This window comes from Mustelus asterias, chromosome 15 (genome assembly GCF_964213995.1).
Source record: "Mustelus asterias chromosome 15, sMusAst1.hap1.1, whole genome shotgun sequence".
Lineage (NCBI taxonomy): Eukaryota > Metazoa > Chordata > Chondrichthyes > Carcharhiniformes > Triakidae > Mustelus > Mustelus asterias.
Genome location: NC_135815.1, coordinates 94,376,432 through 94,401,551, shown reverse-complemented (window position 1 = coordinate 94,401,551; position 25,120 = coordinate 94,376,432). Strand labels below are relative to the sequence as shown.

At 49.2% G+C, this 25,120-nt stretch overlaps 1 protein-coding gene across 1 annotated transcript in view; it reads right to left on the bottom strand.

Moving 5' to 3' along the window:
- plcb1 (phospholipase C beta 1) overlaps window positions 1-25,120 on the bottom strand; it is a 751,388-nt gene that overhangs the window by 565,364 nt on the left and 160,904 nt on the right. The window contains exon 3 of the mRNA XM_078230364.1: window positions 9,414-9,482. Coding sequence (XP_078086490.1) covers window positions 9,414-9,482 — 69 coding nt within the window. The remainder of the gene's footprint in view (window positions 1-9,413; window positions 9,483-25,120) is intronic.

Sequence of the window (25,120 nt, the reverse complement as noted above, 5' to 3'; positions counted from 1 at the left end):
CAAACTTCTTCAAAAAGGACTTCATTTGAAATCAATCTGCATTAATATTCCCACACTGACTCATATCAAGACAGAGCAGTGCAGCAATACTCACAGAGAATCATAGAATCCCGACAGTGCAGAAGAGGCCATTCGGTCCATCGAGTCTGCACTGACTCTCTGACAGAGGACTTTACCCAGGCCCTATCACCGTAATCCCACACATTTAGCATGGCTAATCCATCTAACCTGCACATCTTGGGCCACTGAGGGTCAATTTAGCATGGCCAATCCACCTAACCTACGCATCCTGAGACACTAAGGGGCAATTTAGCATGGCCAATCGACCTACCTGCACATCTTAGGACACTTAGGGGCAATTTAGTATGGCCAATCCACCTAATCTACACATCCTGGGACATTAAGGGGCAATTTAGCATGGCCAATCCACCTAACCTACGCATCCTGAGACACTAAGGGGCAATTTAGCATGGCCAATCCACCTAACCTGCACATCTTTGGACTGTGAGAGGAAACCAAAGAACCCGGAGGAAACCCACGCAGACACGGGGAGAACGTGCAAACTCCACACAGGCACTATACGGATTTAGCCTAATTTCGGTTTTAGGAAATGCTGGAATCTATTATAAAGGAAATCTTAACAATGTACTTCGAAAATAATTCTATAATTAGAACAAGTCAACATGGTTTCATTGATGGGAAATCCTGTTTGGCAAATTTATCAGAGTTTTTTGAGGATGTAAGTAGTAGGGTAGATAAATAGAAACCAGTCCACTTTCCGTATACCAACACTGCCAAAGACATTCAATACAGTTCAGTACAAAAGACTAATCAGCAAAATAAGGCCTCATGGAGTTGGCAGTCGTGTATTAGCATGGATAGAGGAGTGATTCATGGATAGAAAGCAGAGAGTGGGCATAAACAGGGCTTTTTCTTGTTGGCAGGCCATGACTCATGGAGTGCCACAGTGCTGGGGCTTCAGCCATTTACAATCTGCATCAAAGACTCTGATGAAGAGAAGTGTAACTGAGGTTAAAGGAAAATACTGCGGATGCTGGAATCTGAAACAAAAACAGAAAATGCTGGAAAATCTCAGCAGGTCTGGCAGCATCTGTGGAGAGAGAACAGAGCCAACGTTTCCAGTCTGGATGACCCTTTGCCAGAATCAGATGAGGTTTATACTATGAGGGTGGCTGGCGGGCGGGGGGAGGGGGGGGGTTGTACTTCATAAGTTCATAAGATATAGGAGCAGAATTAGGCCATTCGGCCCATCGAGTCCGCTCCTCCATTCGATCATGGCTGATATGCTCCTCATCCCCATTTTCCTGCCTTCTCCCCATAACCCTTCAACCCCATTCCCAATTAAAAATCTGTCTAACTCCTCCTCAAATTTACTCACTGTCCCAGCACCCACCGCACTTTGGGGCAGCGAATTCCACAGATTCACAACCCTTTGGGAGAAGTAGTTTCTCCTCAACTCTGTTTTAAATTTGCTGCCCCTTATCCTAAGACTGTGACCTCTCGTCCTAGAACGTCCCACAAGAGGTAATTGGATAACGGAAATGTAAATGAGGGTGAAGAAGGCTGAGAGAGGTGCTAAAAGTGACCATTAAGTGATCGGAATGTTAGAATGGTGGAACAGAGGTGCGGATTGTTAGGGACTACCTGAGAAATGTGGCAGTTTCCCTGAAGGAGTGGGTGGGAGGGTTGGGGGACGGGGGGAGTGTGGGATGGTTGGGGGACGGGGGGTGGGTGGGAGGGTTGGGGGATGGGGGGGGGGGGCGGTTGCAGGGGCATGTTTGGGGACAAGCTGGAGAACGAGATTGGAGAAGTGGAAAAATAGAAGAATGAAAGGTGATAAAAAAAGGAAGGATGAAATGAAAAGAAGAAATGAAATAAAATAAATGGAAATGGGGTGAAAGGAAGCGTCCATGCTCTGAAGTTGTTGAACTCAACGTCCAGTCAGGATGGCTATAAAGTGCCCAGTCGGAAGATGAGGTGCACTTCCTCCAGTTTGTGTTGGGTTGGAAATATTTGCTGATGATACCAAGCTAGGTGGGAAGATAAGCTGTGAGGAGGACAAGAGAGACTGCAATAGACAAGTTAGCTGATTGATTTGATTTGATTTATTATTGTCACATGTATTGATATACGGTGAAAAGTATTGTTTCTTGCGCACTATACAGACAAAGTATACCGTTCATAGAGAAGGAAAGGAGATGGTGCAAAATGTAGTGTTACAGTCATAGCTAGGGTGTGGAGAAAGATCAGCTTAATGCGAGGTAGGTCCATTCAAAAGTCTGACGGCAGCAGGGAAGAAGCTGTTCTTGAGTCGGTTGGTACGTGACCTCAGACGTTTTCCCAATGGAAGAAGCCGGAAGAGAGAATGTCCGGGGTGCGTGGAGTCCTTAATTATGCTGGCTCCTTTTCCGAGGTAGCGGGAAGATTGGACAGAATCAATGGACAGGAGCCTGGTTTGCATGGTGGACTGGGCTACATTCACAAAGATGGCAGATAGATGTTAATTTGGGGTGAAGTTATCCACTTTGGTTGTAAGAATAAAAAGGCAGAATATTTTTTAAAAGTTGAGAAATCTGTAAGTGTGGATGTTCAAAGAGACTTGGGTATGTTCATATAAGGAACGCAGCAAGCTATCATGCAGGTGCAGCAAGCAATCAAGAAGGCGAATGACATGTTGGCCTTTATTGCCAGAAGAGTAAAGCACAAGAATATAGAGGTCTTGGTGCGGTCGTGCAAAGTTTTGATGAGACTGAATCTGGAGCACTCTGCAGTTTTGGCCTCCACATTTAAGAAAATATATACTTGTGTTGTGGGCTGTACTATGAAGGTTGTCTAGATTGGTCCCTGGGGTGAGGGAGTTGTCCTGTGGTGAGTCCCAGCATAAATTGGGCTTATATCCTCGGGAATTTAGAAGGATGAGAGGCAACAGAAGAATGAAACATACAGAATTCAGAAGGATCTTGATCGGGTGGATGCTGTGAGCTTGTTTCTGTTGGTCTGGGAATCTAAAACATGGTGGGCACAGTCTTCGGATAAGAGGATGATCATTTTGGGCTCAGATGAGCAGAAATTACTTCAATCAAAGGGTTGCAAATCTTTGGACTGCTCTCCCCCAGAGGATTGTGGATGCTCCATCGTTGAATACATTGAAGGCTGGGAAAGATGGATATTTGGGGTGGGATTTTACGGCCTGGGTCAACCCCAGACTGAAAAGTCCCGCCCGAGGTCGATGGACATTTCCATCGTCCGCCCCTCGCCCTCTCCGATTCCATGGCAGGCGGGCCGGGAGAATTCCGACGTTGGTCTCTCAGGGAATGAGGGGATATGGGGAGCAGGCGGGAAAATGGAATCAGAGCCCAAGATCAGCCGTGAATGGAATGAGTGGTGGAGCAGGTTCGCTGGGCCGTGTGGTCGACCCCTGCTCCTACAGCTTTTGTGTTCTGTTTACCATGCACGATCCAGTTGCAAAATTGGGTGCATCCGGAATTTTGTTGATTAAACATTCCAAGGGCGGCACGGTAGCACAGTGGTTAGCACTGCTGCTTCACAGCTCCAGGGTCCCGGGTTCAATTCCCGGCTCGGGTCACTGTCTGTGTGGAGTTTGCACATTCTCCTCGTGTCTGTGTGGGTTTCCTCCGGGTGCTCCGGTTTCCTCCCACAGTCCAAAGATGTGCGGGTTAGGTTGATTGGCCAGGTTAAACAAAAATTGCCCCTTAGAGTCCTGAGATGCGTAGGTTAGTGGGATTAGCGGGTAAATATGTGGGGGTAGGGCCTGGGTGGGATTGTGGTCGGTGCAGACTCGATGGGCCGAATGGCCTCCTTCTGCACTGTAGGGTTAAAAAAAAAGTCCAGTATTAGTGATGGATATGACCAGGGGATTCTGTCAGCTTGCATTACTGGGCATAATAGTGCTGATGTACCAGGTTTGGACAAGTCCAGTCGGGGCGCTGGTACTGAGGCAGTTTTGAAGATAGAATTTTTAGCCAATGCCTCAAGAAAAGTGCTCGCTGGGGCTGACCACGACTTCAGGACATGATTGGCTAATAGATGAACACTTTGAACAGGCTATGGCAGTAGAGACAAAAAGTCAGGGAGTGGGCTACAGTCAGCTGCACCGAGAGGGTTGGAGATGCGTGGTGAGGTAAAACTGAGATAAATCAGATGCACAGGCCGGAATTCTCCGGCCTCGCCCGCGACCGGGATTCTCCAGTCTCGCTGCAGCCAATGGGGATTCGGCTGAGCGCCAAATTCTCCATGCTGGCTGGCAGGGGTGGTGGAACGTGCGAGACCGGAGAATTCCTTCCGCAATCCTCGGGCCGCCTTTAGAGAAAGGTAGCCCCCATTTAATAGAATCACTGCAGTGCAGAAGGAGGCCATTCAGCCCATCGAGTCTGTCCCGACCACAATCCCACCCAGGCCCTATCCCCGTAACCCCACACATTTACCCCGCTAATCCCCTTGACATCAGGGTCAAGTTTAGCATGACCAAGTAATCTAAACCCGCACATCTTTGGACCGTGGGAGGAAACGGGAGCACCCGGAGGAAACCCACGCAGACACGGGTGAGGATGTGCAAACACCACACAGACAGTGACCCAAGCTGAGGATTGAGCCCGGGTCCCTGGCGCTGTGAGGCAGCAGTGCCAACCACTGTGCCGCCGTGCTGCCCCGGGTCCCTGGCACTGTGAGACAGCAGTGCTAGCCACTGTGCCGCCGTGCTGCCCATTTCATCAACTTGCCAACAAAAGCTGTGTCAATTTTGCCTGTGACATATTTATACTTCCTGACTGGACAACATAATGAAAGCAGGTATTCGATTGATCGTTGGGTTGATATGAATTGGAATTGATTGTAGTGAAAAACCTTGACTGCACAATTTGCTTTGCAGTGCAAGTACTGACCACTATACAGCACGATGCTTTGTTATAAAGTCAATCTTACTCTGACACCTCTTTTGGCAATGTCCTGTCAGAGAACTATCTGTAGATATAACATTGATTCGATCAACACGTTTCACACCTCTGTGTCACATTTTCATAGAATCGTAGAATCCCTACAGTGCAGAAGGAGGCCATTCAGCCCATCGCGTCTGCACTGATCACAATCCCACCCAGGTCGTATCCTCACAACCCCACGCATTTACCCTAGCTAGTTCCCCTGAGACTAAGGGGCAATTTAGCATGGCCAATCCACCTAACCCGCACATCATTGGACTGGGGGAGGAAACCCACGCAGACACAGGGAGAACGTGCCGACTCCGCACAGACAGTCACCCAAGCCGGGAATCAAACCCGGGTCCCTGGCGCTGTGAGATAGCAGTGCTAACCACTCCCACGGCCAGAGCCGGAACCTGGGAATTTTCAACGTGTTTTGAAATGGAAGGTTATCTGATGGATAAGATGGAATATTGATTGATTTATAGCACAAGACCATGGTACCGGAGGAACGGGGTCGGTGGGGGGAGAAATATTACGTTTCCTTGTTCCTTTCCTGACAGATGACACGCTTTGAAAAACAATAGTGGGAAATCGATAAGGTGTTAACAAAATAATAAGTGTTGCAATCTTGGCAGTTAAAGGACAAATCACTCGCACTGTGACATTCTGTTCCATTGGACAGGACATTAAAATCAGAGGAAACTCAGAAATCAAACGCTTCACCTGTACACTTTGTTCTGTTATGTGCAGTTCAGCCGGTTAGCAGAGAAACAGATAGACCAATGTCACTGATGCGCGATTAAATCACTCGGGAGGCTAGATTGTACCCAGGAAATAAAGGCTTTTATTACTAACAAGAATGGAGCACACTGCATAACAATACAATCCCAGACTAAAGGGTCACTAGGCAGTGCAGTGACCTTTATACTTCCCCAGGTAGGCGGAGCCAACTGGAGTGTACCACAGAACAATATCAACAGGTAGAACAGCCCAACCTTAACCCCAACAGTGACAACAGTAACATATCTACAAATACCCATAGTGCTGACCATCCATGGCTCAGCACTCATAGTGGTAACCAACTATGGTTCACCACAGTCACTTTTGCTCCCTGGTTTCAACGCTTATATTCATTTCTCTTTTAGCTGGGATGACATTGCAAGTTCAGGGGAACCAGTTCCACCCGATCACAATTCGTCGGGGACAATGACAGACCGAAGCATCTAAACTGTCGGGGGGAGGTGGGAAGAGGATGAAGAATAAAGGACGCGTGTGGGAGGGAAATATCCATTCTGCTTTTTTTCCTTCTTGGTGTCCCTGTCATTGAGATCTTTGTAAGAAGTCTCACAACACCAGGTTAAAGTCCACCAGGTTCATCTGGAATCGTGAGCTTGCGGAGCGCTGTTCCTTCATCAGTTGACTCACCTCTTAAGTGTCCCAAGATGTGTAGGTTAGGTGGATTAGCCATGGTAACTTGCCCCTTAGTGTCCAAAGATGTGTAGGTTAGGTGGATTGACCATACTAAATTGCCCCGTGGTTCCTAGGATGTGCAGGTAAGTGGATTGGCCATGCTAAATTGCCCCATGGTTCCTAAGATGTGCAGGTTAGGTGGATTGGCCACGTTTAATTGCCCCATGGTTCCTAGGATGTGCAGATAGGTGGATTGGCCATGCTAAATTGCCCCATGGTTCCTAAAATGTGCAGGTTAGGTGGATTGGCCATGCTAAATTGCTCTGTGGTTCCTAAGATGTGCAGGTTAGGTGGATTGGCCATGCTAAATTGCCCCATGGTTCCTAAGATGTGCAGGTTAGGTGGATTGGCCATGGTAAATTGCCCTGTGGTTCCTAAGACGGGATGTTGGATTTATGTCACATTATCAGTAACCCCCACAGCTTTCCCCCTGATCTTGCAGAATCTTACTAACTGTTCTGTCTGGAGACAATACACATCTCTTTAACCTGTGTTTAATGTTCCCTCCACTTTAAGACCTGGCTGGCTGTAGAGATTTGCATTCTAATTAGTATTCTGTAACTTGATTTCTGTGTCTCTGTGCACTGTTGGAGAACAGATTTTCACTCCATCTGACGAAGGGGCAGCGCTCCGAAAGCTTATGGTATTTGCTACCAAATAAACCTGTTGGACTTTAACTGGTGTTGTGAGACTTCTTACTGTTCCTAAGATGTGCAGGTTAGGTGGATTGGCCATGGTAAATTGCCCCTTAGTGTCCCAAGGTATGTAGGTTGTGGGGATTAGTGGAGTAAATATGTGGGGTTACGGGGATAGGGCCTATGTCTGTCGGAGAGTCATTGCAGACTCCTATGTGCTGTAGGTATACTCACAGTGCTGCGAGGGATGGAGTTCCAAGACCTTGTTGCTGCCAGCCTCTGTTGGGACTGAATCTTGGTGGTAAGAACATAAAAGATTAGGAGCAGGAGTAGGCCATTTGGCCCTGCAATCCTACCCCACCATTCAGTAAGATTATGGCTGACCTTCATCCTCAGATCTACCTTCCTGCCCTATCCATTAGTACTTAAAACTTTTGTCTTGAATATGCCCCATGACTGAACAGCCACAGCCCTCTGGAATGGAGAATTCCAAAGGATTCACAGTCCTCTGAGTGAAGAAGAATCACCACATCTCTGTGCCAAATGGCCGACTCCTTATTCTGGATTCCCGTGTCAGGAGACATTCTAGGCAGCAGCAAGCGATACCGTACATTATCGATAGGCACCCAATCTCGCTGCACTGAGGTTTGCCTACCTCTGTGATCAGTCTGCTGCCCCGAATGAAGGAAAACAAAACTTCAGTGACAACTGGGCGTGAGGTTGGTGCCTCACGGTGCCAGGGATCTGGGTTCAATTCAGGCCTTGGGCGGCTGTCTGTGTGGAGTTTGCACCCTCTCCCCGTGTCTGTATGGATTTCCTCCAGGTGCTCCGGTTCCATCCCACGGTCCAAAGATGTGCGGGTTAGGTGGATTGGCCATGCTAAATTGCCCCTTGGTGCCCAAAGATGTGTAGATGAGGCGGATGGGCCATGCTAAATCAAATCAAAAACATGGCAGCCATTTTTTTTATTCATTCGTGTGGTATGGGTGTTGCCGGCAAGGTCAGCATTTATTGCCCATCCCTAATTGCCCTGGAACTGAATGGCTCATTCAGCCATTTCGGAGGGCAGTTAAAAATCAACCACATTGCTGTGGCTCTGGAGTCACATGTGGTCCAGACCGAGGGGGAGGGGGGAGGGGAGGGGGGAGGGGAGGGGAGGGGAGGGGGGAGGGGAGGGGGGAGGGGAGGGGAAAGGGAAGGGGAGGGGGCTGAAGGGGGTGGAAAGGGGAGGGGAAGGGGGAAGGAGAGGGGGAAAGGGAAGGGGAGAGGGAGGTGGGTGAAGGGGGAGGGGAAGGGGAAAGGAGGGGGGAAAGGGAAGGGAGAGGGAGGGGGCAGGCGGGGAAGGGGAGAGAGAGGGGTAGGGGGAGCGGGGAGGGGGAGGGGGAGGAGGGGAAGGGGAGGGGAAGGGGAGGGGGAGGGGAGTGAGGGGCGGAGAGGAAGGGAGAGCCTGGGTTGGATGCTCTGTTGAAGAGTTGGTGCAGTCTCAATAGACCGAATGGCCTTATTCTGCAGTGCAGGGATTCCACGGTTTTCTGTTTCAGTGCTTTGATTGCTTGAGCTAAGAGTTAGTGGTTAGATACACTGACTGTCTGTACAGTCACTTGGTAAAGTCAGTCTGCGATTTGAAATCACAACCCACTCAGAGTCCAATGTTCTGCTTTGACAGCTGCCAAGGCTGAGGAACATTACAACATTTATCTCCTGACATTGTCAAGCGAACGATAGATCAACAGTTTATGGACACCCAATGCCAAACCATAGTCACAGCGAGAGTCACAAGAGCGCGTTTTGCAAAGTCGCCGCTGATTACTAACCACCACCTCCGCCACCTCAGGAATTTAACTCAATTGCTCTGTGTTTGATTATGAGAGTCTGTTTGCTATTGATACTCATGAACCGGACTTTCCAGTCTTGCCAACGGTGGGCACAGCAGGAGCGGGACAGGAAGATTTGAAGAATGGCCAAAAGTCAATTGACTTTTGAAAATCCACCCACTCCAAGCTCGATTAGTTAAGTCTGGGCGTGGATTTCGAGAAAAGTAAACAAGCTGTGGAAACAACTGTATGTCGGTCTTGAGTTGAAGCATGGAATAGACGTTTTATAGGATATAAATTAAACTTGTTACACACTTAGAAACTCATGTTATCTCTGCACAGCTCCATGATGCAGAATATATCATGCACTTCATAGTCACGCGGAGGAGATGAACAGAAAACACCTCAAGTTTTCCACTCGTGCTTTTTTCTCTCGAAATAGCAAATGATTGGAGCTAACGCTGGCCACAAACTGCCTTTACATTTCCTGTAGGAGAGCAGTACAGTTTCTCAGAGCGTTCCTGCACAGGGCCTACCTTGGGAGTTCTTGCGTACTTCCCGGTCCGAGCATCCTTGACATGGCTGACTTCCAGCAGGTCCGTCTCCTGTGGGCAAAACGGCACAGAAGAAAACAGGAGCTTGTGAACAAAATGGCCAAACAAAGTCATGCACAATGTACCCTTTACACAATACACACAGCACAATTCAATTTGAGGAGCCAAGGCATGGTACGTATAAATCTCCAGGTCAGAGAGTTTATCGCCAATCGCGAAAAACATTCTGCACAGCGGAAAATACGTACTATAGAATCATAGAATCCCTACAGCACAGAAGGAGGCCATTTGGCCCAAAGGGTCTGTACCGACCACAATCCCACCCAGGCCCTATTCCCGTAACCCTCATTTACTCTGCTAATCCCCCTGACATTAGGGTCATTATGCAAACGTTACGTAATTTTACTTTATAATCTACACACTTTCACAGAATCCCAAGGAATCGAATCATTTGATTTGATTTATTGTTATCACATGTATTGGGATCCAGTGAAAAGCATCGTTTCTTGCGCGCTATACAGACAAAGCATACTGTTCATAGAGCACATAGGGGCGAAGGAAAGGGGAGGGTGCAGAATGTAGGGTGGGATTCTCCGCCCGCGCTCACCTCAAAACCGGAGAATCCCGCCTGAGGCCAATGGACCTCTGCATGGTCCGTCCCCCGCCCGCTACAATTCCCGTGGCGGGCGGGACGGGAAAATTCCGCCCATAGTGCGACCGTCATAGCTAGGGTGTAGAGAAAGATTAATTCTCAATCTATCAAGATCAACAGGTGCACTGTTTATTCCGATACCATTCATCATTTGTCATCATACATCATAGATGACATCGATTATCTCACTTTTTAAAGGACCAGAACCAAATGGCAACTGACATAAATCAACGCAAGAACGTGTCTAATCTTCCCCACTCTCTGACTATCATGGAGTCAGTCAGTTTTCACACTAACAGCCCCACTACATCAACCCTAGGGGCCATTCTCCTATCGTGCTGCACTAAACAATTAGCGCAGTGGGCCGGGAGATTCCAGCGGCGACCGTGCGTGGGACCTGTGCTGGAAATTGGCATGGAGCCACATAAATTATGGTAATTACCATTACCATGTATTTTAAATGTGATTAACAGGCCCAGGACTGAAATCTCCAGGCCCGCTGGCATCATCCGTGCCACCCCCACCCCCCCCCCCCCCCCCACCCCCCTGGCAGAATGTTTCACTCCAGCGGGGATTACAGTAGCTCCCCACTTTCAGGAAGCTGGCGGCCTGGCCCCACTGGAGTGAAGGGGGGTGGGCAATCGGGGCCCCACAGAGGATCGGCGATCATGGGTGTCCTCTGGGCATTGGCACCTTGGCAGTGCCAGCCTGTGCCCCCTGGAACTGCCAATGCCTGGGGGCACCTTGGCACTGCCCGCCGGGCATGGGACAGTTCCAAGGGGTGGGGCCGATGTGGGGTGGGTCCAAAGGGAGGGGCCTCATGGGGCAGGGCCTGGTGGGTGTCCCACTGCATAGGGATCGGTCGGCCAGGGAGAGGGGCCAGCGATCGGAGCTGGGCATTGGGTGAGGGGGTCAACCTGCTGACTAGGGGTTGGTGATGCTAGGACGGGGGGCTTTGTCGGGACTGCCGGTAGGAGCAGGGGATCGGGTGGGGTCAGCCTGCTGGGAAGGCTGGGGATGTTGGGGGGGGGGTGGTCTGGACAGAGAGGGTGGAGGGACTGCTGATGGGGGGTGCGGCATTCGAGGCTGGGTGGGGAGGCAGCGATAGGGCCGTGGGGGGAGGTGGGGGGAGGGGGGGGTGGTGAGGGGAGGCCTGACATTGCGGGGGTTCAGCGCTGGCCAACGATCAAGCTATCCAGCAATCGGGAGGCCGGCAGTGCGGGAACACCGCACATGCGCCGATCTTGGCGCTGACAAATTGGCGCATGCGCAATGGCCCACTCAGCGCTATGCTGCCGGCCTCCCGGCCAGGGATAGGCCCCGCCCACTGAATTCTGAACTGATTCGCGCTGAGGCACTCTGCAGCGCACAGAGTGTGGGAGACTTCTTACTGTGTTTACCCCAGTCCAACACCGGCATCTCCACATCCTTTCCACATCAACAGGGATGCCGTAGAAATGGTCGAGAGCTTCAAGTTTTTGCAGTGCCCAGATCACCAACAACCTGTCCTGGTCCCTCCACCCCGACCCAATGTTCAGTAAACACCCTGCTAATGGCTGACTTAAATTTCCACAAGTGATTCAAGAAGATGGCTCTCCACCACCTTCTCAAGAGGCAATTAGGGATGTGCATGCAATGCTCCTCTTGCCAGCGACGCCCACATCCCATGGAAGAATTCTTATTAAAATTTAAACATGCTGCATAATTGATTCCTCGTTGTCCAGCTTCACAGACTTCCTTTCACCTGAAGTTTGAATTCCATTCCATTTATTCCAATAAATTCCTTCATTTATTCAAACACCATCCATGTAAATGCCAAGTTTCACGATGATAAGAAGGCTCATTGTGTCTTAAAAATAACTCATCCGCAGTAATTGTGCCACTAAAAATATTTTCACACAGAGAGAATGGCAAGTGAGCGCGGAGACATTACATTGCTTTTACAGTGATTTGGACAACGATGTTTCAGGATAGATCAGCGCCTACCATCACAGAAGAAGCTGACAGTTGTTGTCACAGAACTAAAGCAAAGGTTAGCAGAGCTATATGTCTACTGAGGGTGGGAACTGGACTGGCCGCCTGAGCAAAAAGTGACATGCATTGATACAGAGCCTTCACACATAGGGTGGCACGGTGGCACAGCGGTTAGCACTGCTGCCTCACAGCGCCAGGGACCCGGGTTCGATTCCCCGTGCACATTCTCCCCGTGTCTGCGTGGGTTTCCTCTGGGTGCTCCAATTTCCTCCCACAGTCCTCAAATACGTGCCGGTTAGGTGCATTGGCCATGCTAAATTCTCCCTCAGTGTACCCGAAAAGGTGCTGGAGTGTGGCGACGAGGGGATTTTCACAGTGACTTCTTTGCAGTGTTAATGTAAGCCTAAGTAAATAAAAGCAAATTATTGCAGATGCTGGAATCTGAAATCAAAAGAGAAAATGCTAGAAAATCTCAGCAGGTCTGGCAGCATCTGTAAGGAGAGAAAAGAGCTGCTGTTTCCAGTCCAGATGACCCTTTGTCAAAGCTTTGGAAGGATCATCTGGACTCGGGTAAGCGTTCTCCAAGGCGGCCTTCAGGACACACGACAACGCAGAGTCGCTGAGCAGAGACTGATAGCCAGGTTCCGCACACATGAGGACGGCCTCGACCGGGATCTTGGGTTCATGTCACACTATCCGTAACCCCCACGACTTGCCTGGGCTTGCAAAATCTCACTAACTTGTGCGGCGCGGTGGGCGGCATGGTAGCGCAGTGGTTAGCACTGCTGCTTCACAGCTCCAGGGTCCCGGGTTCGATTCCCGGCTCGGGTCACTGTCTGTGTGGAGTTTGCACATTCTCCTCGTGTCTGCGTGGGTTTCCTCCCACAGTCCAACGATGTGCGGGTTAGGTTGATTGGCCAGGTTAAAAATTGCCCCTTAGAGTCCTAGGATGTGTAGGTTAGAGGGATTAGCGGGTAAATATGTGGGGGTAGGGCCTGGGTGGGATTGTGGTCGGTGCAGACTCGATGGGCCGAATGGCCTCCTTCTGCACTGTAGGGTTTCTATGATTCTATGATTAACTGTCCTGGCTGGAGACAATACACATCTCTTTAACTTGTGCTTAACCCTCTCTCCACTCACATTGTCTGTACCTTTAAGACTTGATTACCTGTAAAGACTCGCATTCCAACCATTATTTTGTAAATTGAGTTTGTGTCTTTATATGCCCTGTTTGTGAACAGAATACCCACTCACCTGATGAAGGAGCAGCACTCGGAAAGCTAGTGGCTTTTGCTACCAAATAAACCTGTTGGACTTTAACCTGGTGTTGTGAGACTTCTTACAAGATTTTCCTCCCAGACAAACTAGTTACTGCTTGAACCAAGAATGACGATTTTAACAGCAGAAAGGGAAGAGAACACCTTGTAAGATTTCAAGTCGCCGCAATATTTCCGAACAGCCACAGGCGCAATAGATTGAATGGCCTCCTTAAGTGCTATGTCATTGGAAGTACCTATGAGGGCAAAGCTCCTTCCGAGATTCATCACTGAAATCTGAACTCTTCCTTTGCCTCAAAGTGGGAATTAACTGCGACGTTCTGCCTCCTTTACCCTTGTCACAAGTTTCTGTTCTTGCTTGAGTCATGGAAGTGATGACCTAAGATTGAACGCAAGGTCGTCGTCTTTCAATGTCAGCAATATCCCCTTGATATGACAAGACAATTCAGGAGGCATCAGCAAAGTTGTGATGAAGGATCTGCACAGAGTAGAAAGGGACAAACTTTTCCCGTTGATAGAGGGGTCAAGGACGGGAGGACATACAAACATAGAAACTAAAAGCAGGAGTAGGCCATTCGGCCCTTCAAGCCTGCTCCACCATTCATTATGATCATGGCTGATCATCGAATTCAATATCCGGATCCTCTCTTCCTCCCATATCCCTGGATTCCTTTAGTTCGATGGGCTATATTCAATTTCCTCTTGAAATCACACTCCATTTTGGCCTCAACTGCTGTGGTAGCAAATTCCGCACATTCACCACCCTCTGGGTGAAGAAATTTCTCCTCATCTCTTCTGCTGTTAAAGTCGTTGTTTTACCTTATAAGGTTTACTCCTTATCCTCAAACTATGACCCCAAGTTCTGAATCCACCTTGTCTAACCCTGTTAGAATTTTATATGTTTCTATGAGATCCCCTCTCACTCTTCTAAACCCCAATGAATGCAATCCTAACCAAATTAATCTCTCCTCATGTGACAGACCTGCCAAAGCAGGAATCAGCCTTCAGGATAGGTGAATGGAAAAACGTTCTTGATAAGCAAGGGGGTGAAAGGTTATCAGGGAGCTGGACAGGGATGTGTCGTTGAGGTTACCATCAGATCAGCATTGATCTTGTGCACTGGTGCAGCAGGATTGAGGGACCGAGTGGCCTACACCTGCTCCTAATTCATAGATTTGCATGTAAAAGAACCAGGGGTGACAGGGAAATGATTTTTTTTTAATGGCGTGAGTGTTTGGGATCTGGGATGCACTGACTCAGAGTGCGGTGGGAGGCAAGATGCAATTGTGGCTTTTGGAAGAGAGTTGGATAAATGATGGAAGAGGAATAGAAAATTGCAGGATTACAGGGATAAGGTAAGGTTGTGAGACTAACTGAGTTGCTCTTGTAGAGAGCCAGTACAGAAATGGAGGCTGAATGGCCTCCCTTCTGTGCTTTAACCATTGTATGATTAAATGTCAAATGTGGACTAGTAACAACAGAACAGTGATGTAGCATATCTCAGTCTTATTTCAGTCTTTACACCATTCACCTTGTTAGCTTCTAACTAATGCTCCAACTATTGTACTGCCTGACAGCAGTCAGCCAGAGGCTCCAGAAATATATATATGTAGGGCGGTTGAGAGTAAAACAAAGAAATGAGAAATCATTCACAAATACAACTGCCCACTCAATCTGCGTTGGTGTTTATTTTCTACATGAGCTGTACTCCTGACCTCATGTGCCTGTAAAGTTTAAAGTTAAAGTTTATTTATTACTGTTTGCAGTTAGGTTACATTAACACTGCAATGAAGTTACTGTGAAAATCCCCTAGTCGCCACACTCCGGCGCCTGTTCGGGTTACACTGAGGGAGAATTCAGCATGGCCAACGCACCCTAACCAGCACGCCTTTCGGAATGTGGGAGGAAACCGGAGCACCCGGAGGAAACCCACGCAGACACGGGGAGAACGTGCAGACTCGGCACAGACAGTGACCCGAGCCGGGAATCGAACCCGGGTCCCTGGCGCTGTGAGGCAGCGGTGCTAACCACTGTGCTGCCCCAAACTATGGAGCTCACCAGCTCAACAAATTCACAGGGCGTGTGATTATGATGCAAGAGGACATCTATTTGCTGCTTTGTAGACATTTTAGCAAACGCTAAAAGGCCAGGCAGTGAACCAGTGGGTCAAGAAGTGACTGCTCGTGTTTGCTCAGACTCTAGTAGTCACTGAGCTAACGGCCAGATTCTGTTTATGGCTGGCAACACTTGCCTTTTCCGCTTTGGTCCATTAAGCCAGACATTGGAAAGGTTCCAGAAGATATTTTTTGAAGTGATGATGGGGCTTTTGATGAGCTTCATTTGACAAAGCAAAGATAGCTATTTCACAGCACCATTCCCAGGAGGTTAGATCGTTCTGAAGTGGTGCAGTCCCCAAAGGTCGGGGAGTCTAAAACTAGAGGGCATAGGTTTAAGGTGAGGGGGGAGAGATACAAAAGGGGCAATATTTTCACACAGAGGGTGGTGAGTGTCTGGAACGAGCTGCCAGAGGCAGTAGTAGAGGCGGGTACAATATTGTTTTTTAAAAAGCATTTAGACAATTACATGGGTAAGATGGGTATAGAGGGATATGGGTCAAATGTGGGTAATTGGGACTAGCTTAGTGGTACAAAATGGGGCAGCATGGACAGATTAGGCTGAAGGGCCTGTTTCCATGCTGTGAATCTCTATGATGGTTAGCACTGCTGCCTCAGAGCGTCAGGGACCCGGGTTAGCTTCCGGCCTTGGGTGACTGTCCATGTGAAGTTTGCACATTCTCCCTATGTCTGCATGGGTTTCCTCTGGGTGCTCCGGTTTCCTCCCACTATCCAAAGATGTGTAGGTTAGGTGGATTGGCCAAGCTAAATTGTCCCTTAGTGTCCCAAGGTGTGTCGGTTAGATGGATTGGTGATGCTAAATTGTCTCTTAGTGTCCCAAGGTGTGTAGGTTAGGGGGATTAGCTATAGTAAATGTATGGAGTTATGGGGATAGTGTGGAGGGGATAGGACCTGGGGAAAATGCTTTGTTGGAGAGTAGGTGCAGACTCGATGGGCTGAATGGCTTTCTTCTGCACTGTAGGGATTCTACGAGTCTACACTAGTGGCAATGAGCTAACTCTTCACGCATTAGGACTGAATTTCTTGATCCTTATTTGTGTACATCAGCTCCATGGAAAGCAGAACAGTTAACCAGTGATTCACCTTTCTTTCCCAATGGTACAAGCGTCTGAACACCAAAGAAAAGGTGAAGTTTACTTCAACGATTGGATGCTCTGAAAATATTCCAATCCAAATACTCCAATTCTCCCCTTTGTTTCACACAAACAGACAAACAATATGTACATTTCATTTCATATGGTCACACAACCTGTGGGGAACAGACTTTGGCGTTTAGCGATTGTTCCAGAGAAGTTTTATAGAATCCCTACAGTGCAGAAGGAGGCCATCCGGCTCATCGAGCCTGCACTGACAACAATCCCCCCCAGGCCTATCCCCCTTACCCCATGTATTTACCCCCTGACACTAAGCGGCAATTTAACATGGCCAATCAACCTAACCTGCACGCACATCTTTGGAGTGTGGGAGGAAACCGGAGCACCCAGACGAAAGCCACGCAGACACGGGGGAGTTAGTGCAACCTCCACACAAGCAGTCAACCGAGGTCGAATTGAACCCGGGTCCTTGGTGCTGTGAGGCAGCAGTGCTAACCACTGCGCCACGGTACTGCCTATTTTCTTTCATGGGATGTGGGCATCGCTGGCGAGGGCAACATTTGATGCCCATCCCTATCTTGTGTTGTGAAGTTGAGTTTGTAAAGATGTTTGTAAATAATGTAAAATATTAGAAGGATAACAAAATTGCGTGGTCCCTTTAAAAAGCTGGGTTCAATGCTGAGATGTTTAAAATGCAGGCACACAGAGTACACAAATGGCAACATTTGTTGCAGTGATCAAAACATCAGGGTTGCCTTGGTAACAGGCTCTGCAGGTTTTTGCATTTTGATAGCCTATGAGTTTAAAGAAAACACTCAGCTAACAGGAACCTATCAAATTTGAATTTGCCGGTGTTGCCATCTTCAGACCAATCTAGTCACAGAGAATGGATAGGTCATCAGGAGTATAAACAGGAACTCAACTGCCTGACTGCAGTTCAGTTCTGTTCAGTTGAATTAAACTGAGAGTCAGCCAGAATAGAAGGCCATCTCTCAATCAGTTCTCCACCCTGCCAGCTAACAAACTATCTCTGAAGAGTATTCTCCATCTATCTAATAACAGGATATCAAACCAGAAAGACCTTACAGACAGGGAAATCACCAGAAAAAACTCCAAAGCTTCCAAAATGCCATCAGACCTGGTTGTATATATTTTTTGAGATTGACTAAAATTCTGTTATTACTGCTTTGGTATTGAATGATCCTTATCTTTATTTGAAGTGCATTTCTGGCAAACCTTTCTTTAATTAAAATGTTACTTGTCTCGTTAAAGTTCCAGGTTGGTTGAATAAAATAATTTGTCAGCTATTCACTTAAAGTGAGTGTCAGGTCTTTATATTAATGAACCGATAAACATTAATGTAGAACGGTTAATACCCTCGCAAACACCTTTACCAGATTACGAAGCGAGGTCAAGAGGATTAACCTCTGCATGGTAACACTTGCCCTTGAACTGAGTGGCTTGCCGGGACCACTTCAGAGGGCCGTTTAGAGTCAACCACATTGCTATGAGTCTGGAGTCACATGTAGGCCAGGCTGGGTAAGGACGGCAGATTTCCTTCCCTTAAAGGGGCATGAGTGAACCAGATGGCTCAATATCAACAGTCAGCGACAGTTGTCATGGTTACCGTCACTGAGACCAGCTTTCAATTCCAGATTAGATTTCATATTTATATCAAGACATGAAATATTGTTGGGGGGGGGGGGGGGGGGGCAAAATGAATAATTGAAGATTAAGCATGAGCAATGAATAACTGAATTATGAAAAAGATGCCTACATAATGCTCCACCAACTATTTTCAATCACATTAAAACTGAATCCAATTAACATTACACTCAACCTTCATATTCTCTGGAAATGCTTTGCACTGCTAAAAATGAGACTGCTGAATAGTTCAAGTGTGAAGAATAATTATGGTAGATTGCTGTTTATAACAAAATAATGGAATTAAAAGGCAGCTTAATTAACAGGGTCCTTTCAGTGCACCATGAAGTAAACATTTGTCGACTGCTCTATAGGCACCTGCAAGAATACAGTATGCCCAACGTAACAAACAAAGATCTTTTTCAATGATCATTGACTTGGAAAGCTTTGTACCAATTGCTGCAACAAGATTTGGCCAAATTTGGCACGGATTTTTAATCAGCCTCAGGACAGCTGGGTCTGGCACATGGAAAAATGTCGCAGTAGCGCAGGTGGGAGATGGTGAAACTCTCAGACAAGTGTGGCTGTCCGGTTTGCTCTGATGCCCAGTGTTAAATTCATCTCTAAGGGTTGTGTAAGTGTGCGAATGAGGATACAGGAGCACAAAAGAACTTGGGATAAGAGAAGGCTACTTGCCCATTCGCACAGTGGTTAGCACTGCCGCCTCCCAGCGCCAGGGACCCGGGTTCGATTCCCAGTTTGGGTCACTGTCTGTGCGGTGTCTGCGTGGGTTTCCTCCGGTTTCCTCACACAGTCCGAAAGATGTGCTGGTTAGGGTGTATTGACCCGAACAGGCGCCGGAGTGTGGCGACTAGGGGAATTTCACAGTACCTTCATTGCAGTGTTAATGTAAGCCTCACTTGTGACTAATAAATTTTAATGTTTTGACAGGAGCTGGATTATCTCCTTTTGACAGCAGGCAAGCAAGTCGTAGTTCCTTTTTTTATTCGTGTCACAAGTAAGCTTACATTAACACTGTAATGAAGTTACTGTGAAAATCCACACTCCGGCGCCTGTTCGAGTACACTGAGGGGCAGTTTAGCACGGCCAATGTACCTAACCAGCATGCCTTTCGGGCTGTGGAAGGAAACTGGAGCACCCGGAGGAAACCCACGCAGACACGGGGAGAACGTGCAGACACCACATAGACAGTGACCCAAGCCGGGAATCGAACCCGGGTCCCTGGTGCTGTGAGGCAGCAGTGCTAACCACTGTGCCACCGTGCATACATGAGGTTACAGGGATAGGGCCTGGGCAGGATGCTCTGTCAGAAAGTCGGTGCAGACTCGATGGGCCAAATAGCCTCCTTCTACCCTGCAGAGATTCTATGATTCGAGAGCAAACCGCATTAAGACTGACATTTTAATTGAGACCCTTCCCCCAACGGCCAACCAACATCAATGTATTTATACTATGAGCTCCGCTAAAACACGTATCACTGTGAACTCATTAATTTAGATCAATAAACGTGAAAATACCGCGAGAGGTTTTAAGTCGCTCAGACCGATAAGAAACAGGATAACAGCAGCCTGAGAATCTGAGCTCTGTGTTTGCTATCAAAATAATGCCAACCATCATTTTCCTGAGGGCCTTTGCAAAGTCATCCAAGGAAGGGTGACACGGTGACACAGTGGTTAGCACCGCTGCCTTACAGCGCCAGGGACCCGGGTTCAAGTGTGGCCTTGGGTCACAGTCTGTGTGGAGTTTGCACTCTCTCCCTGGGTCTGCGTGGGTTTCCTCCCACAGTCCAAAGATGTGCGGGTTAGGTTGACTGGCCATGCTAAATTGACCCAAGTGTCAGTGGATTAGCAGGGTAAACATGTGGGGTTACGGGAATAGGGCCTGGGTGGGATTGTGGTCGGTGCAGACCCGATGGGCCAAATGGCCTCCTTCTGTACTGTAGGGATTCTATGATTCGATGATATTACTGCTTCAGTGGTGGTGGGGAGGTGGGGGGGGAGGGGGAGGGGTAGGGGGGAGGGGGAGGGGGAGGGGGCGGGGGAGGGGGCGGGGAGGGGGAGGGGGAGGGGGGAGGGGGGGAGGGGGAGGGGGGAGGGGGGGAGGGGGAGGGGAGGGCGGGCGGGGGCAGGGGGGAGGGGGTAGGGGGCAGGGGGGAGTGGGAGGGGGAGGGGGTGGGGTGAGGGGGCGGGGGCGAGGAGGAGGGGGTGGGGGAGGGGGAGGGGGCGGGGGGAGGGGAGGGGGAGGGGGTGGGGCGGAGGGGAAGGGGTGGGGCGGGGGGAGGGGGTGGGGCGGGGGGGAGGGGGCGGGGGGAGGGGGAGGGGGCGGGGGGGAGGGGGTGGGGCGGGGGGAGGGGGAAAGGGCAGGGGAGGGGTGGGGGAAGGGGGAGGGGGCGGGGGGAGGGGGAGGGGGTGGGGGGGAGGGGGAGGGGCGGAGGGGAGGAGGTGGGGGTGGGGGGAGGGGTAGGGGGAGGGGTAGGGGGAGGGGGCGGGGGGAGAGGGCGGGGGGGTGGGTGGGGGCAGGGGGGCGGCGGGGGCGGGGCCGGGGGGTGCGGGGGCGGGGGGGGCGAGGGCGGGGGGGAGGGGGCAAGGGGTGGGTGGGGGCAGGGGGGTTGGCGGGGGGGCGGGGGTGTGGGGGGCGGGGCAGGGGGGCGGGGGGGCAGGGCGGGGGCGCAGTGGGGGCGGGGGTGGTGGTGGGGGGGGGCCGGGGTGCGGGGCCAGGGGTGGGGGGGGCTCGTTTAATTTTGAGGTGCCAATTGTTCATCGCAGGGCAGGCGGTTGGTGATGGAATATACTGGCCGCATGTCCTCCTCCCATCCCACCCTAGGGATGGGTTGTGGTCAGCATTCTCGACGTTCTTTTGTTGTTGTAAAGAAACCTACCAGCGTCGTGATTCCAAAGGCACAATCGAGGACAACTTTCAGAACCAAACAAGGGATTGTTGTGTTATTTGTCTCTCTCTCTAACTTATTCACTCAAGTGACCGAGTGAAGTATAGGCCTTTGTGCATCACTGGAGTGCAAAATTAAACTGGCTAAACCCAGAGCAACTTTCAGTTTTAAGTGTCGGTATATTTCTTCAGGTCTTTCTGCACCGAATGAAAGATGGCAGTGCAGCGGAACTCTTCAGTGCTCTTGCTGAGAAAAATGACAGTCGAAGGCCCTTCCAACCCTGGTGAGCGTGTGTGCGCTGAGCGGCACGCTGATGTCTCATTGCCACGCTTTAACGGAGAATTTGCCACAATTTTGCACAGCTTGGCAAACAGATAAAGGTAAATTTATATTAGTGTCACAAGTCGGCTTACATTAACACTGCAATGAAGTTACTGTGAAAATCCCCGAGTCGCCACACCCTGGCACCTGTTTGGGTACACGGAGGGAGAATTTAGCACGGCCAATGCACCTAAAAGGCATTTTTAACAAAGAGCATAGCTCCCTGCCCTGGGATAGCCGGGTGGCACAGTGGTTAGCACTGCTGCCTCACAGTGCCAAGGACCCGGTCTTGGGTCACTGTCTGTGTGGAGTTTGCACGTTCTCCCCCTGTCCGTGTGGGTTTCCGCCGGGTGCTCCCACAGTCCAAAGATGTACAGTTTGGGTGGATTGGCCATGTTAAAGTGTCCCCTAGTGTTAGGGGGGATGGTGGGGCAAATGTGTGGGTTTGCGGGGAGAGGGTGGAGTTGGGGCCTGGGTAAGATGCTCTGTCGGAGAGTTGGTGCAGACCTAAAGGGCCGAATGGTCTCCTTCTGCACTGCAGGGATTCTATGATTCTAGTTTCTGTTGTAAATGACACTCAGTAAGATGCGATCCCAGAGATTTTCCATTGAATGGGGTTTACCGTGTGATTTCTGGAACACCACTGGAGAATTCCACCTGTTCGATTTGATTTAAAACTACCCGTGGGTGAGAACTAAACAGCTTACACTTCAAAAGAATCGACCTGCGGCTACTTCAGGCATGAATTATTTCAAATCCCTCGGAGGTTTAAAGGATTTTCCACCGCGAATGCTGCCTGACCTGCTGAGTCTTTGCAGCAGTTTTTGTTTTCATCGAGTCTTACTTATAAAGTCTTTATGGTGCAGAAAGAGGCCACTCAGCCCATCAAATGCGTGCTAATTCCACACTGCCAGCGGATGGAGAACCGGAGTGAGAATTCCTGACCAGGTTTTTCCCCGATTTAGCCCCGGAATTCTGAAGTGAAAAACCAAAAGAAGCACTGTTGAGAACAGCAATGAAAAAGCCAGACAGGCTGGAAACATTAACTCGGTTTCTCTCTCCACACATGCTGCCAGACCGGATGTGTTTTTCCATCATTTTCTGTTTTCACCCCAGAATTCTGCAGCTGATTAGAACACATTTAAAGCTTCCTACTGTGTCAATAAATAGTATCGGTTTGGGGGGGAGTGGGGGACGGGGGTTGTTGTGGGTGGAAGAAGGGTATGATGGATGTGATAACCTCCCCAGGACTTGCATGGGGAATCACTGATTGACCTCTCTGTGAGGAGGTGATGGCCTAGTGGCATTATCGCTCGACTGTTAATCCAGAAACTCAGTAATCCTCCGGGGATCCGAGTTTGAATCCCGTCACGGCAGATGGTGGAATCGGAATTCAATAAAAAAAATCTGGAATCAAGAATCTACTGATGAACATGAAACCGTTATTGATTGTCGGATAAACCCATCTGGTTCACTAATGTCCCTTTAGGGAAGGAAATCTGCCGTCCTTACCTGGTCTGGCCGACATGTGACTCCAGAGCCACAGCAATGTGGTTGGCTCTCAGCTGCCCTCCAAGGACAACTAGGGATGGGCAATAAATCACAGGAACTCTACAATGCAGAAGGAGGCCATTCAGCCCATCGAGACTGCACTAACAACAATCCAACCCCAGGCCCTATCCCCTCAACCCCACACATTTACCCCGCTAATCCCTCTAACCTACACATCCCAGGACATGAATCAACCTAACCCGCACATCGTTGGACTGCTGGCCAGCCAGCGATGCCCATGTCCCACAAGTGAATATTTTTTAAAAAGACTCATTGAATACAAGCTCCCTGGGGATTGGTAATTAACTCACCAGGTGGAGCTCGTATACCGAGCCCTGTATAAAGCAGGCCCCTGAGCGGGTCCATTGTTACATTGTCCCAGTTGGGACCTGTTGAGTTCACCACAGGCTTATGGTTTTTGCTTTACTTTATTTTGTGCAATAAAAGCACTGTTCCTTCACAGCCGACTCCTGGAGTTATTATAATGGAGGAAAAAACAATCCTAACTTTATTTTTGCAGTGAAAACTCTTGCTGAGAAGGAGCACACGTTAACTGGACAACTGGCAAGATCAAAATGAGAAAACCAAATGCAACTCAGTTTACTTTTATTCAATCAATCATGGGACACGACATCACAAAAAAAATTAGAGGGTAAGAGTGAGTCATTGTCATCCTGCGGCGAAAGTAGGTGTGTATTTTCATTATGTGCAACTCCAGGTGGTCTGTCAGTTTTATTTATGAAGCCACGTTGCTTTGGTGGTGGAGGCAGTGGATGTTTGTAGACGTGGTGCCAATCAACTGGGATGCTTTGTCCTAGATGGTGTTGAGCTTCTTGAGTGTTGTTGGAGCTGCACCCATCCAGGCAAGTGGGGAGTCTTCCATCACACTCCTGACTTGGGCCTTGTAGATGGTGGACAGGCTTTGAGGTGTCAGGAGGTGAGTCACTCACCGCAGGATTCCCAACCTCTGACCTGCTCTGGTAGCCACAGAATTTATACAGAATCATAGAATCTACAGTGCAGAAGAAGGACCTTTGGCCCATCGAGCCTGCACTGACAACAATCCCACCCAGGTCCTGTCTGATGCGCGATTAATTCACTCGAGATGCTCGATCGTACTCGGGAAATAAAGGCTTTTATTAGCAACAAGAACAGAGCATACTGCTTAACAATACAATCCTAGACTAAAGGGTCACTAGGAAGTGCAGTGACCTTTATACCCCTATAGGAAGGCGGAGCCAACCGGAGTGTACCACAGAACAATACCAACAGGTAGAACACCCCAACCCTAACCCCAACAGCAAGAAGAGTAACATATGTACAAGTACCCATAGTGATAACCATCTATGGTTCACCACACTGTCCTATCCCTGTAACCCCACATGTTTACCCTCCTAATCCCTCAGACATTAAGGGGCAATTTATCATGGTCAATCACACTAACCCGCACATATGTGGACTGTGGGAGGAAACCGGAGCACCCGGAGGAAACCCACACAGACAAGGGGAGAACGTGCAGACTCCACACAGACAGTGACCCAAGCCGGGAATCGAACCCGGGTCCCTGGCGCTGTGAGGCAGCATCTGGGCATCTCCACATCATGGCCTAAACAGGGTTGCCCACATCCAGTGAATATAAATGAATCTCCTCCGTACCCTCTCTTTGGTGTGGTCACATCCTTCCTGTAATGTGGTGACTGGAACTGTACTCAGTATTCGAGCTGTCAAACGTTCCATAAGAGGTTGCCAGGGGGATTTCTAATTGTGATTCTAATTGTGATAATGCCAGCATGCGCACCTTGGGTTAGCTGACCTGCCAGTGTGCCTGTGTACTTCATTTGATGTTGCTAACCTTGTAAAAGGTCAAGGGGCGGGAGACTCAACCTTTGGCTGCAAGGACACGAGACTAAGCCATGGCCAGGAGCCAGGGACACTGGGGTCGGGCCACGTTTTACCAGACTAACATTCGGCAGGTGCTGACATTTTACAATAAGTTGTGCATACGCATCGCAGAGCTGGGCATGTTTTAAACATCATCTCGTAACAATGCCTGCAGTGAGACCAGTGTTAGTATTGTTCCTCAGGGTTCTTTTAAACATTGTCTGATATGTCCAACACTTTGTTAAATGGAGT